The sequence below is a fragment of the Dendropsophus ebraccatus genome, chromosome 3 (assembly GCF_027789765.1).
Source record: "Dendropsophus ebraccatus isolate aDenEbr1 chromosome 3, aDenEbr1.pat, whole genome shotgun sequence".
Lineage (NCBI taxonomy): Eukaryota > Metazoa > Chordata > Amphibia > Anura > Hylidae > Dendropsophus > Dendropsophus ebraccatus.
In genome coordinates this window covers 170,154,167-170,166,240 of record NC_091456.1, presented here as the reverse complement: position 1 = coordinate 170,166,240, position 12,074 = coordinate 170,154,167, and the positions used below count along the sequence as shown (strand labels likewise).

At 45.7% G+C, this 12,074-nt stretch overlaps 1 protein-coding gene across 2 annotated transcripts; it reads left to right on the top strand.

Moving 5' to 3' along the window:
• The first annotated feature begins 100 nt into the window (after positions 1-100).
• On the top strand, positions 101-12,055 carry DNAJC21 (DnaJ heat shock protein family (Hsp40) member C21). Of its 2 annotated transcripts, none has more exons than XM_069963127.1 (12): positions 101-317; positions 1,406-1,499; positions 1,630-1,753; positions 3,366-3,488; positions 4,247-4,551; positions 6,363-6,505; positions 7,060-7,150; positions 7,739-7,921; positions 9,011-9,053; positions 10,076-10,242; positions 10,631-10,712; positions 11,878-12,055. In XM_069963127.1, exons 1-12 carry the CDS (start codon positions 221-223, stop codon positions 12,037-12,039), a joined length of 1,614 nt encoding a protein of 537 aa, XP_069819228.1. In that variant the 5' UTR covers positions 101-220; the 3' UTR covers positions 12,040-12,055. The 2 variants fall into 2 exon arrangements, with proteins under 2 accessions (XP_069819228.1, XP_069819227.1); XM_069963126.1 differs by having other exon boundaries at positions 102-317; positions 11,875-12,055.
• Positions 12,056-12,074: the final 19 nt, after the last annotated feature.

Here is a 12,074-nt window from a genome sequence, read left to right as displayed (position 1 = left end):
TCATCAAACATGGCTCCTTAAGTGAGGACACCAATGAGACGCTGCCATTTCCTCTACTGTTCAAATGACGTAGTACGTAATACGCACAGGCTGCGCGCTGCATTCTGGGAGAAAACAGACATGGTTGCTGTGGAAACAGGGGGCGGGGCTGAGGTTTTGCTATTCCGGGTCACAGGCACACACGTGTGCTGGTGGGGTCAGCCGGCAAGTTGTTGGAGCGATGCGGTGTCACTACGAGGTGCTGGGGGTCCGCAGGGACTGCACGGACGATGACCTGAAGAAGGCGTACAGGAAGCTGGCCCTCAGGTGGCACCCGGGTGAGGCCATGCTAAAGGGCAGCTTTGTTATTACTTTAAGGGGAACTCCATAAAATAGGGTCTTGCTGTATAACTAAAATTATATTATTATTGGTATTTTAATTTTGTTCTGGTGGCGCTGTCGTGTTCATGTCTGGTGCCTGTCATGTTTATGTCATGTGACTGTTTTAAAGTGATCCTGTTCCTATATGCGCAGTTCTCCGCGTCTTCCTAAAACCTAGATGCAGCCCATTCCATAGATACCTGTATAAAAATTGTCTGCGTTTTCTTTTTGTTTAATTTCAACAGTAGACAGTGACACCTAGGCGGGGAGATGGGGGCCCATCTGCCGTGAAGCCCCGCCCAGTTGACACTTAACTGATGAAATGAAGGGAGAGTAAAGAGGGTGACAGTTATCACTTTAAGCAGTTCCTGCTGTCTGTGTTTATGTTTGTCTGGATGGTGTCAGAAGTCATGTGACCTGATATCATAATGCGACAACATCAGCTGAAGGTGGAAACATGGCGGTCACCGACGGGACCAGACAAGGATCGATCAAGTAAACGTCACATTGTTTTCCATTGTCTTGTATGGAGCAGCTTGATGTGAGTTCTGGAAATCCCTTTAAGTGGGTTGTTTGACTTCAGGACCTTATAAGTGACCACCACCGCAAGGGACTAGGAAATCCCAGTAAATTGTGCTTTGCCATTGACTATAATGGATAGACTCACTGGGGACCTGAGTGCTGGGCCCCCCGCCGATCCTCAGAACAGGAGACCGTTGTTTCTATGTTGGGGTTCTAAACACGTCCGAGCACTGAACTCTTCAACATTCAGACGTTCATAGACAGTGACCTAGCATGCCCTGCCGCTCCATTTACTCTGGAGACGAGACCTCCGTTCTCCTGATCTGTGGTGGTCCTGGTAGTCAGACCCCCTCGCTCACTGATCTCCTAGTTATGCCCCATCCCATAGATTGGGAAAAACATGTAATGATGTCTCGTCTTCCTGAGCTCTGTGGCTGCCCTTTGGCATAGCGGTGCTGAATCAGGTCAGGTGTAATGTAGGCATGTCTGCCATAGTTCTGAGCGCTGTCACCTTCTCTTACAGATAAGAACTTAGACAACGCAGAGGAAGCGGCAGAACAGTTCAAACTGATCCAGGCCGCCTATGATGTCATCAGTGACCCCCAGGAACGGGCTTGGTGAGGGGTCTGGGGACAGGATATCATTGAATCCTATTTGTATTGTTTGCCAGAATAGAGGAAACTCTTGGACCATCGTAGTTCTTCTAGTCTGGCTGCATTGTCACCGCTGTTCCATGTCCTTCCTCAGGTATGACAACCATAGAGACGCCCTGCTGAAGGGAGGAGTGGATGGCGAGTACCAGGACGACAGCTTGGATCTAGTCCAGTACTTCACAGTGACCTGTTACTCAGGTTATGGAGATGATGAGAAGGTAACACCTTGCGCTGTGGACAAGGCCGAGATAGTTCATTACTGCTCTTTAATACAACATAGATGTAAGTTAAAGAAGTTACCGGGACTAGAAAAAGCACAGCTACTTTCTTGGGGAGAAAAACAGCACCACCCTTCAGGTTGTGTGTGATATTACAGTTAAACTCAATTCACTTCAATGGAACTGAGCTGCAAAACCCACACCCACCCTGAGGACAAGTAAGGTGCTGTTTCTGGAAGAAAGTAGCCATGTTAATCCTGGATAATCTCTTTAAGGTTAGTTTGGGTCTCCACTGATCACTAGATCGTACTCGGCTTGCTCCAGAAGATGGGCTTCGAAGACTTATTACAGTATCTATCACTTGTACAGAGATGGGGAGAGAAGCGCTCAGCTGAGTGCTTCTTTCTGCCCACTCTAGGTAATGGTGGCGGTCTAAACAGCCAGCCTTAAAGTGACAGTACCACCAGGCCCAGGCTGAAGCACTGGAGGCGGGCCGACCCACCCTTAGTGGGAAGAAACCTCAGCCCCTCCATGACGTGACTCCATTAGAATCAATGGAATCCTATCAGAGGGGCTAGGGTTTCCTCCCACTAAGGGTGGGTTGGCCCGCCTCCAGTGCTTCAGCCTGGGCCTGGTGGTACTGTCACTTTAAAGGTGTCCTCCGGCAAAACTCTTTTTCTTTCAAATCAACTGGAGTGAGAAAGTTATATAAATTTGTAATTTACCTCTATCTAAAAATCTCCAGTCTTCCAGTACCTATCAGCTGCTGTATGTCCTGCAGGTAGTGATGTATTCTTTCCAGTTTGACACAGTGCTCTCTGCTGCCTCCTCTGTCCAGAGCAGTAGCAAATCCTCATAGAAAGCCTCTCCTGCTCTGGACAGTTCCTGACATGGACAGAGGTGGCAGCAGAGAGCACTGTGTCAGACTGGAAAGAATACACCACTTCCTGCAGGACATACAGCAGCTGATAAGTACTGAAAGACTGGAGGTTTATAAATGTGTCTGTGACAGGTCAGTAGTTTAAAGTGTACCTGTCATCAGAGCAGAGCATCTGCCGGATCACTGGTGAATTTCACTCTGAGCAGTAGTTCTTGTCTCCATGGCTATGAATATGTGTGAGACCATCATACGTGCCAACCCCATGGTCTTGTGTGTTCGTAGCCATGGAGACCAGAACTTTCCTGCAGAGTAGAAATCACTGGTGATCTGGCAGTGGCCCTGACGACACGCACACTTTAAGTGACAGGCTTTATGTTTGTGTCTACGTTGTCTTTCACGAAAGTCTTTGAAGAAGTGGCCATGCTTTTGTGTGCCTGTCTTTATTAATATCTGGCTATAGGTTTGTTGGGCAAACAGGGGTACCAGGACCTCATTCTCTCTATAGCCCAGAAATGCTATCCCCTCCCGACTGACGTATATGGTTTATACCTCAAATATGCCGCATATGTATAAGAAGAGAATATGCCTCTAAAAGTGACTGTGTGTAGATATACAGCTTTGTGAGTATCAGTGACTAACATTGGTTCCATCAGTATATTCTGTATCATTATTGTATAGTTACTGTGCCAGATTATAGACTTACCCCTAAAGTTAGATGACCTTACGTTACAGGGTTTCTATGCCGTCTACAGACACGTCTTTGATCTGATTGTGAAGGAAGAAATGGAAAGTAAAGTAAATGAGGAGGGGGAGGAATATCCAACGTTTGGAGACTCTCAGAGCGACTATGACACGGTATGCTATACACATGCACTGATGACAAGCAGAGTTCCTCAAACACAGCTAAGTGTCACCCTATTAAAGGGCTTCTCCATAACTTTTTTTTATATTGATGACGTATAAGCATCTAGTCAGTGTGATGCGGATCAGCTGTTTTACAGAACCACAGCTTCAGCATACATGGTGAATGGAGCTGGTGTAGACAGCGCTGCTCATTGTCTAGTGGCTGTGCTGCGTTACTGCAGCTCAGTTCCTATCGGGGGAATATAAAGCTGTCTCATGAACAGAGCTATTCGCATGGCTGCCATGTTGATCACAGTGCAGTGTTTGGTTTTATAACCTTTGTACTCCAGCGTGTGTGTGTGTGGGGGGGGAGGGGGCATTTTTTTGCTGGGACCTGGGAGGAGGTGGCTGGGAGAAGAGACGTCCACTCACCTCCCCGGTTCCAGTGGTGGGTCCCGCATCGCGACGGTCCGGTGCCCGGTTCCCGGCCTCTTCCTGGTGTCTGATGCCGCCCGAGACGATACGTCTTAGGTCCGCTCAGCCAGTCGGTGACAGAAGCGGGATCTGAGAGGACCTGAAATGGATCCCGCCTCCTTCACTGACTGGCTGAGCGGACCTGAGACGTCAGGTGAGTGGATGTCTTTTCCCTCATCCACCTCCTCCCAGGTCCCAGCAAAACAGTGCCCCCCCCCGCCGCTGGAGTACCCCTTTAAGGTCTATAGTATTTTGTATTCACTATATGCGTTAACGATTCCTGTGTGTCGCTGTAGGTGGTGCACCCCTTCTACGCCTACTGGCAGAGCTTCTGTACCGTGAAGAACTTTGCATGGAAAGAAGAGTATGACACCAGGCAGGCCTCCAACCGCTGGGAGAAGAGAGCCATGGAGAAGGAGAACAAAAAAACGCGGGACAAGGCACGCAAAGAACGCAACGAGCTGGTCCGGGAACTGGTGGCCTTCATCAGGAAAAGAGACAAGAGGGTCCAGGCCCATAGGAAACTGGTAGAAGAGCAAAATGCAGAGAAAGCCAAGAAGGTGGAAGAGCTGCGAAGACAGCAGAAGTTACAGAATGCAAAGTAAGTCTGGTTAAAAAATTGGCAATGATTTGTGGTATATGCATGTTGCAGATCCCTTTAAGTCTTAAAAGTGTCACTGTTGTAAGACTCGTAACTGACAGCTGAAAGATCATTAGGGTGATAGTTATTAAAGGTATATGGGGACCTTAAAGAGTCACTGTCATATTTTTTTTTTTTCAGAAATCAATAGTCCAGGCGATTTTAAGAAACTCTAATTGGGTTTATTAGCTGAAAAATGCATTTTTATCATGAAAAAGCAGTTTGAAGCTCTCCCCCCCCCTCTTCATGATTGTCTATGGAGAGGTGGAGGGAGATGAGGCACCAAAACAGGACAACAAAGCGTTAATTTACAGCTACATCACCAGGCTATCTCCTCTGACAGTCAGCACTGACCTGACTGACCTCTGAATACCGGCTTTAATGAAGCTCCCGCTGTGTAATCCTTTGTTCTCTGCTGCCGACTAATCTCCCTCCTCCCCCCTTCCCCTCTCCATAGGTTACACAGGGCTCGACTGATGTAAAACAGTCGAGATTTCCTGATAATGAGCAGTGAATGACAGAAAGTAGAGGAGGGGGGACGTGGGGAAAGGCTTTTTGAATGCAGATAATGGCATTTTTGCCTAATAAACCCAATTGCAAAGTTTCTTAAAATCGCCTGGACTATTGATTTCTGCAAAAGAAGAAAAGAAGAAAAAAAAAAAAAAAAAAAAAAAAAAAAAAAAAAAAAAAGGGTTATTAGTAAAAAGCCCCCTCCCCTAATAAAAGTTTGAATCTCCCCCCTTTTCCCATGTTTCCCATAAACATGTTTGCTATTGCCGCGTGCGCAATCGTCCGAACTATTAATTAATCACATTTCTGATCTCGCACGGTAAATGGCGTAAGCGCAAAAATATCCCAAAGTGCAAAATTGTGCATTTTTGGTCGCATTAAATCCAGAATAAATGTAATAAAAAGTGATCACAAAGTCTTATATGCGCAATCAAGGTACCGATAGAAAGAACACATCATGGCGCAAAAAATGACACCTGACACAGCCCCATAGACCAAAGGATAAAAGCGCTATAAGCCTGGGAATGGAGCGTTTTTAAGGAACGTATATTTGTTAACAATGGTTTGAATTTTTTACAAGCCATCAGATACAAGAAAAGTTATACATGTTATATATCGTAACGTTATTAATCGTAACGACTTGAGGAACATATACTGTATAACAAGTCAGTTTTACCCCAGGGCGAATGGCGTAAAAACACAGTCCCCCCAAATAAAAGAAATGCGTTTTTTTTCAATTTCACCACACTTTTTTCTGGTTTCGCAGTATACGTTATGCAAAAATTCAGCCTGTCATTGCAAAGAACAATTAGTGACGCAAAAAATAAGGGCTCATGTGGGTTTCTAGGTGGAAAAATGCAAGTGCTATGGCCTTTTAAACACGAGGAAAAAACAAACGCAAAAACAAAAATTGGCCCCGTCCTTAAAGGGTTAAGGTCCCCACATACTTTTAATAACTATCACCCTAATGATCTTTCAGCTGTCAGTTATCCCTCTTCCTCACTGCCTGTCCTCCCAGCCGCATGGCCGAACGTGCTTGTATTCACTATGGGGAGAGTGGGGGTTGAGCAGAAGCCACAAAGCTCAGACTGCGGCATATTTCTCCCTGAACAAAGGGGTCAGGCGGTGATTTTCTATTGCGCCCACCCACTATCTCCACCAACTTAATTGGTTTGTGGTCATTCGTGAAATTGACACACCTTAGATGACTAAGATCTGAGATTTATGGGGACATAGGCTACAGATATTGATGTCTATTACAGACTGGCTGAACAGTACAAGGAGCAGAGCTGGATGGCCATGTCTGAGCTGGAGAAAGAGCTGCAGCAGATGGAGGCGCAGTACGACAAGGAGTTTGGCGATGGCTTAGAAGACGATGAAGAGGAGACAGAAGAACATCAGAATGGTAAGCAACACACTAAACTGAAGATGGCTTCCTAGCCAGAACATTGATTTTTGTATCTCATCTAGTCCTTAGAAAGGTCACGACTCCCGGCATCACTTTTTGAATGGCTCGGTTAACTGGCCCCAAACCCATTAAAAATGGGTTATCCAGGATTAGAAAAACATGGCTGCTTTTTTCCAGAAACAGCGCCTCTCTTGTCCTCAATTTGCACTTGTTATTGCAGCCCCATCAAATCCTTTCTCTAAAATGGAACTGAGCTGCAATACCACACACGACCTAAGGTCAAGTCTGGCACTGTTTCTGGAAGAAAGCAGCCATGGTTTTCTAATTCTGCAATTGTTTACTGAGCCACAGTTCAGCACATACAGTAGTGACTATGCCTGGTATTGACATGAATAAACTGACAGAACCAACGTACATGGAGCCTGTTATACACTTCTTTCTGGTGGAGTCCTAGTATTTATACTGCGCACAGTCATTTCTTTTTTTTGCTGTCTAAACAGTACCCTGTCTTTCTGTCCAGAATATCTGACCTTATTCCATTCTCATTACAGGCCGAGCCAGCGATGAAGGAGATGAAGAAGAATTATTGTATGATGATCTTTACTGTCCGGCATGTGATAAGGTCTGCCAGTCCGAAAAAGCGTGAGTATATTTGTGCTAGTACAAGAAAGGTAATCCCTCTGTCTGACAATCTTGATGCCACAGCATCTAAGGGGTAAAATGACTCGGACTGAAGTTCTCTCCAGTTCTTGACATTGCAGCATAGTGACAGCTGTGATATAGAGGTGGTAATGTGGACACCATGGAGTCTGTACCATCCCTGTTCCATACATACACAGTGCTGACTGCCAAGTGCATTGCATACATTAATGACGGGGGGGCTAAAACAGAAGCCTGACAGCTCCTGCCTATAGGGGGATTCCTGCAAGGCTGCTTATGTGTATGGAGGGAGGGGGTGCTGTTCTGCTTTCAGGAGCTTAAAGGGTTATGCAGGATTAGAAAAACATAATTGCTTTCTTCCAAGAACTGCACCACCCCTGACCTCAGCTCATGTGCGGTATTGCAGCACAGACCCATTGAAAGGAATGGAGCCAAGTTGTAATACTACGCACAGCTTGAGGACAAGGGGAGTGCGGTTTTTGGAAGAAAATATCTTCCCCCCCCCAATCCTGGATATCCCCACAAATGTACATGCATGTAAGTAATTTATTATGTATTTAAATTAACCAGGATGAGGAATCATGAGAAATCGAAAAAACACCGGGAGATGGTCGCCCTCCTGCGGCAGCAGCTAGAGGCGGAGGAGGAAGAGTTCAGCTCCTCTGTAGGAGAAGAGAACAGCGCAGTGGATGGTGAAGACCAGATTGTGTCTGAGGAGGAGGAGCAGAAGCTGGAGGAAACCACAAAACCTAAGTACCTATGCTTATTATACAGAAACACTGGGGGAGATTTATCAAACATGGTGTAAGGTGAAACTGGCTCAGTTGCCCCTAGCAACCAATCAGATTCCACCTTTCATTTCTCACAGACTCTTTGGAAAATGAAAGGTGGAATCTGATTGGTTGCTAGGGGCAACTCAGCCAGTATCACTTTACACCATGTTTGATAACTCTTCCCCATAGTGCTGGTTTAGATACCGTACACAGAATCCTGCAGCAGGTGATGGTGTGCTCAATGTATTCACTGCCTTACCATAGTCGTTTAAACTATTAAAGGGTTTGTCCAGGAATAGAAAAAAGCAAAACTACTTGTAAAACAGCGCCACCCTTGTCCACAGCTTGTGTGGTAATACAATTCAGCTCCATTCACTTCAACCAAACTGAGCTGCAAAACCCACTCCCAGACTGAGGACTTAAAGTGTCACTGTCGTTATAACTTTCAAAATCTAAGGGTCCTATTCCACGGGCCGACCAGGGCCCAATCAACGATGTAAACGAGCACGAATCTGCTAGATCCACATAGCGATGCGCGGGTAGCGACCGATGATTTCAGGTTTGAACCTAAATGAACGATCAGCCGATGACACAATTATCGGCTGATCGTTCTATTTATTCCACAGAACGATATTCGGCTAAATCGGGCAAGCTTGCAATTTACATTTATTATTTGTTGTTATCATGCTGTAAAACAAAGCTGAACTTACCAGAAATCCAGAAAGTCACATGACTGCCTTTTCTCTGTGAGCGCTCAGATGGCCCGAGATATACAGGACTTCCTGTTTTCTGACTTTTTTTTTTTTCAAAAACAGGAAGTGCCGTGTTTTCTATGATAACTAAAAAAAAAAAAAAAAAAGGATGTAAATTGCAAACCACACCTAAACTGGAGACAAGAATTGAACTGTCTCTGGAAGAAAGTGGCCATGTTTTTCTAAGGCTGGATAACGCCTTTAAGTGGCTTTGTTTTTGGAAGAAAGCGGCCATGTTTGCCTAACCTTGGACAACCCCTTTAATAATGCTTTTACTTCTACTTTTCACTCTGATAACATTTGTTTTCTTCCTATAGGCTTAGTAAAAAGCAAAAGAAGAAGAAGCAAAAATCTTCCAAGGTACGTGTTATGTCGCCCTTAAAGAGACTCTGTACCCACAATCTGACCCCCCCAAACCGCTCGTACCTTCGGATAGCTGCTTTTAATCCAAGATCTGTCCTGGGGTATGTTCGGCAGGTGATGCAGTTATTGTCCTAAAAAACAACTTCAAAACTTGAAGCCCTGTGCCAAATGGGAGTATCTGTGCCCTAACTTTGCACCACCCCTCCGTCTCTCCTGCCCACCCTCTTCATCATTAGGGATGCTCCAGGCTGATTGCCTCCTATTCCCCACCTGTGTCAGCATGGCACATGGGCTGGATCAATAAGGACCTATGCAATGTTCAGCATGGAGAAAATGTTTCAGTGGCATTCCTAATGATGAAGAGGGTGGGGAGGAGGGACGGAGGGGTGGTGCAAAGTTAGGGCACAGATACTCCCGTTTGGCACAGGGCTTCAAATTTAAAAGTTTTTTTTTTTAGGACAATTACTGCATCACCTGTCGAACGGACCCCAGGACAGATCTTGGATTAAAAGCAGCTATCCGAAGGTACAAGTGGTTTGGGGGGTCAGATTGTGGGTACAGAGTGGCTTTAATAACATAATGTAGTTGCTGCAGTATAGTACATGGGGTTGATGGCATGGGGGTCACAGGATAAGGGGTTTTCTGGACAAAACTTTTTTTGGTCAAGAGAACAGAGGACCCCGATCACCTGTTTGCTAGAGCCCCAACACCTGCTTACCCAGAAACAGGCTACTTTTTACACTTTATTGTGGCCGTACTGGGTACTGCGCCTCCGCTCACAGGTAACCGAGCACACCCACTACACAATGTACAGAGTGGTCAGCTACTTTCTTCCAGAAACAGCGCCACCCCTGTCCTCGGGTTGTGTGTGGTATTTCAACTCTGAACCATTTACTTCAGTTAAACTGAGCTGTAATACGATACACAATTTGAAGACGAGTGGCGCTGTCTCTAGAAGAAATCAGCCATGTTTCTCTAATCCTGGATAACTTTTAATATCTTTCCCTTTCTGCTCACAGATATCAGATGACAGCTTAACGGTGGAGAGCGATAAAGAAGCGAGTCCAGCAGCTGAACCCAACAAGAATGAAGCAGAGCCGAACAGCGAGGCGGAGCAGCAGGGCGACCCTGAGCCTGATGCAGATAACACAACAGCGACGGAAACACCGGCCACTGAGGGGAAACCGTAAGTCCTGGTAGTAGGGTGTTGAGGGGGTCCTCGGCTATCGGCAGTACCATTTCCTTTGTCGGGTTCCCTGATGAAAAGCTGATCAGAATGCACTCCTTGCTGGAACCCTTAACCCATCTTGCAGCTGAAACCCATCAGCAAGTGTTAAGCTCTCTTGTAGCGCCACCACAGGAGAAATGAAGTATTACATGGTTCTTATTGTAATCAGTGGCGTGTCTTTGTAATACAGAACTGGTTCCCCAGAGAATGTATAAAGATCCTGGACAGGATTCCCTAATAGAGTATATGAAGTCTTCTATACTAGACAACCCTCTAGTCCTGACATCTACGCTGCTTTCATCTCCTAGTTGCAGACTATTATTTTTATTTATTTCTTTTCTTGCAGAGCAACAAAGTTAAAGGGCAAAAAGGCAAAAGACTTAAAGAAAGCTGCCAAGATGGCCGCAGCACAGGAAAACCCAGAGGAGGTAATGAGATGTTTTGTTACTGGCTGCCGCCTTCCAGAATTAGCGCCACTCCTGTCCTCAGGTGGGGTGTGGGGTCTGCAGCTCATTTCAGTTGAAATGAATCTGAATTGTAATACCACACACAGCCTGAGGACAGGGATGGCACTGTGATTTTATAATAACAGATCACACCTTTAAGGTCTTTAGAGCAGTGGTTTCTATCTAGCATCTGTACATTAAATCGGTCATATTGACGTATAGAGCTTGTTCACTCTTCCTGCTGCAGATAGATGGATGATTGCACTGTTGCGGATTCAGTGTGGGTTTGCAGTGGTTTACCCATACTACATTCACACATTCTGTGTACGATCTGTATATACAGACCATGTGGTATGGAACAGATTTCGGAGCTCACGGCTTCATTATGAATGATGATGTCGGGAGTTCCAAGGTAGTTAAATTTTCGCACTACTGTGATGACATTTTTTGTACATTATTCTGGGGGCAGCCATCTTGTCTGATCTGTTTTTAACAGCATTTAGAGAGATGCTTTATAGCAGGCATGTCCAAACTTTTTTCGAAGAGTGCCAAATTTGATGAAGTGAACATGTGCGAGGGCCGACCATTTTACATGCTATATGCTTTATAACACAGGCAGATAATAGCAAGCTGGATACCTGGGGGGCCGTAAAAGTTCGGAACGCGGGCCGCAAATGGCCCTTCGGACGGACTTTGGACATGCCTGCTTTATAGCATGGGTCTCCAAACTGCAGCCCTCCAGCTGTTGCAAAACTACATTTCCCATCATTCCTGGACAGCCAAATCTAAAGCTTTAGCTGTCCAGGCATGATGGGAGTTGTAGTTTTGCAATAGCTGGGGGGGCCGCAGTTTGGAGACCCATGCTTTATAGCAAGCGACATAGACAAAGGCACAGTAGCAGAAGCTGTCCTATTGATATGAAGAGGAAATATTACTGTGCATGCTGTGTGACCTTTGCAGAGGTAGTTCCACAGCGATGGCTAAGTTGCTGTTGTCTTGACCTTTGGCCTGAGACATATAGCCAGCAAGTTCACATATCCCACCCCTACCAATGTGGTCTGTTAATCCCGCTAATAGACTGTATGGTCAAGAACTGTATCGGATGAATTGCAGTTCATCCGTCTAACATGGCTTCTCTTCTCAGCAGACAGAACTTTCCTTAAAGTGCAACACCTGCGGGACAGAGTTTTCTACTCGCAACAAACTCTTTACACACCTGAAGAACACAGGACATGCGCTGGCCGTCAGTAACCCTTCCACAAACACTGCCGCCTCTAAGTCCAAGAAGGACAAACGGAAAAATAAATGACCTGAACTTTGCCAGACTGATGGCTGCTGACCTGA